The 2,586-nt window shown below is 41.9% G+C and overlaps 1 protein-coding gene across 1 annotated transcript in view; it reads left to right on the top strand.

The window, feature by feature from the left end:
• The window catches only part of prkcg (protein kinase C, gamma), a 37,729-nt gene that overhangs the window by 14,233 nt on the left and 20,910 nt on the right, over nucleotides 1-2,586 (top strand). Inside the window, exons 4-6 of the mRNA XM_008285836.1 lie at nucleotides 620-731; nucleotides 2,200-2,328; nucleotides 2,410-2,566. Of these exons, the coding sequence (XP_008284058.1) occupies nucleotides 620-731; nucleotides 2,200-2,328; nucleotides 2,410-2,566 (398 nt within the window). The remainder of the gene's footprint in view (nucleotides 1-619; nucleotides 732-2,199; nucleotides 2,329-2,409; nucleotides 2,567-2,586) is intronic.

The following is a 2,586-nucleotide window of genomic DNA, read 5'->3' as shown; positions in this document are numbered from 1 at the left end:
TATTTAAACTGCTCTTAACTCATTTTAAACAGGTTTCAAGTCACTTTGGGCACTTTTGAGTCCTTAAAGACAAATTTAGAGTCATTTGGCACAACTGTCAACCATTTTGACAGCTTTGAATTCATTTCAGACATGTTCCAAGTCACTTTGGGCAATTTTAAGAGCTTTAGGACAGTTTTTGACAATTTTAAGCTTCTTTTTTTTGACAAAGATCCAGGACATGTTATACTTAAGCTTGCTTGAAACTCATTTTGGACAGGATTACATCGTTTTGCCCAGTTTTGAGTCTTCTGGGACGGTTTTTGAGTCATTTTGGACACATTTCAAAGCATTTTAAACTGCTTTTAACTTGTTCTAGACAGGTTTGAAGGTGTTTTGGGCAATTTTGAGTTATTTCTGACAGTTTTTAGTCAACTTTGGACACATTTTATGACATCTTGTAAATGTTCAGGTAAGTTTTGAGTCCTTTTGGACGACTATGTGTGACAGTAATATGAATGCGTGTGAATGTTGTTGCTCAGAGCTGCTTTGGTTGAATCATGTGGAGGAAGACGAGCTGTGAACGTGTCCACGGCTTCCTCCTGCGTGTGTTTCCAGGTTTTCTTCTCTTTTGTTTCAGGACCTGAAGAGTCGACACACCTTCAAAGTCCACACGTACTCCAGTCCGACGTTCTGCGACCACTGCGGCTCGCTGCTGTACGGACTCATACACCAGGGCATGAAATGTACCTGTGAGTTTCCTCCTCCTCGTATTATTGTGGCAGCAGAGTCATGAACGTCTCGTATTAAACACAGATAGAAATCCTCCACCGGCGTCCTGAGTGAGGAGAGAAACGCTAGTGGAGATAAAAGACGTTTTTGGTTCTGCTCATTGGCTTTCTTGCTGAGTTGAATGAGGAGTTTTTAACTTGTGGAAGCTGCTAAAAGCACAAGTTCATCATGTTTTAGGATTCAGGCGGCAGCAGTCCGACAGGATTTATAGAGCAGGACCAGCGTCTCAGGCGTTCATCGTTCTGCAGAACTCTGCAGGTTAAACAGGCTTTAATTTACTGACGCAGACATGAGACTCAACATGTGTTTTATTTAACCATCAGCTGATTAACCATCTGGAACAGCTGATGAAGTTCTGCTTTATTATTACTGATAAATCTCAGAAGATGATTCATGAGATCATAAGACTCTGAAGTCCAAAGTGTCCCTGACCAGAGACACGCTGAGTCCATCCAGACTTGCATTTTGAATCATTTCAGGCTGTTTTTAAATAATTTTTTTAAGTCTTAAACGCATTTTTGTCACAGTTTCTAGTCATTTTGGGCAATTTTGAGTCAGTTTAAACCACCTTTAACTTATTTTAACCATGTTTCAAGACATCTTGGACAGATTTTGGAGAACTTTCACATAATTTTGAGTGATTTTTGAGCCCTTTTGGACAAGACTGAAAGCATTTTAAACCATTTTTAACTCATCATGGACAAAGTTTAAGTAGTTTTGAGAAGATTTTGAGAACGTTTTGTCCGTTTTTAACCCTCTAAAGCTTGAACCATAAAATAATTGCCAGAAAATTCACATTTTTTGAAACTGGACTATTCATTAAACCTTCTGACAAATAAGAAACATTTTAGTTTCACTACATCCGGTATTTTTGGAGCCTGATCGCTGCATGTGTCTGATTGTGAACACCAGGTTTTTTATTTTTAAAGAAATATCACACTGATGATGTTGAGGTCTCAAGAGCTCATGTATGATACACCTGATGTTGCAGGATTAGTTCATTCTGGACACGTTTAATCCTTTTGTACAAGTTTCAAACCATTATTTTCAGGACATTTGAGGCGGTTTCTGATTCCTTTAGGACATTTTTTTTTTTTGGACAATGTTTGTTCTGTTGTTGCCGTCGAGGACTAAAACATAAAACACTGGAGTTGTGAACATTGTGTGGTTGCTCAGAACTGCTCGGCTGTCTGTGGCTGGATCAACCAGAACATGACAGAGCTGCTCCACTTCCTGTTCTTTATGCTGAGCTGCAAACACACGACTGTAGCTTCAATCTTCTTATCTGACTCTCGACAAGAAAGCAGAGAAATGTGTTTTCTTTCAGGGCAAACGGAGACGTGATGTTTTACAGTCTGTTTATCTCTTGTGTTCCTATTCCTGCTCGTGTCAGCCATGTTTTTTTTTTTGTATTTCTTGCGTCTCCAGGCTGCGACATGAACGTGCACCGGCGCTGTGAGACCAGTGTTCCCAGTCTGTGCGGGCAGGACCACACCGAGAAGAGAGGCAGGATCCACCTGACCATCAGAGGGGAGAAGGAAGACGTCTACGTCACAGGTCTGGATGCCAAACGGCACCGTCACGCCGGAAACGGAGGCTTTTCCTTCCCTTCTTCTGATTGTTCTGCTTCCTGTGCAGTGCGGGAGGCTCGGAACCTGATGCCGATGGACCCGAACGGCCTGTCGGACCCGTACGTTAAACTGAAACTGATTCCGGACCCGAAGAGCCACAGCAAACAGAAGACCAAGACCATCCGCTCAACGCTCAACCCTGTCTGGAACGAGAGTTTCACCTTGTGAGTCCTGGTGAACTTTA

Source organism: Stegastes partitus, unplaced genomic scaffold (assembly GCF_000690725.1).
Source record: "Stegastes partitus isolate 25-593 unplaced genomic scaffold, Stegastes_partitus-1.0.2 Scaffold418, whole genome shotgun sequence".
NCBI classification, from domain to species: domain Eukaryota; kingdom Metazoa; phylum Chordata; class Actinopteri; family Pomacentridae; genus Stegastes; species Stegastes partitus.
Note: the sequence above shows the minus strand (reverse complement) of the source record. Positions and strands in the feature narration are given on the sequence as shown.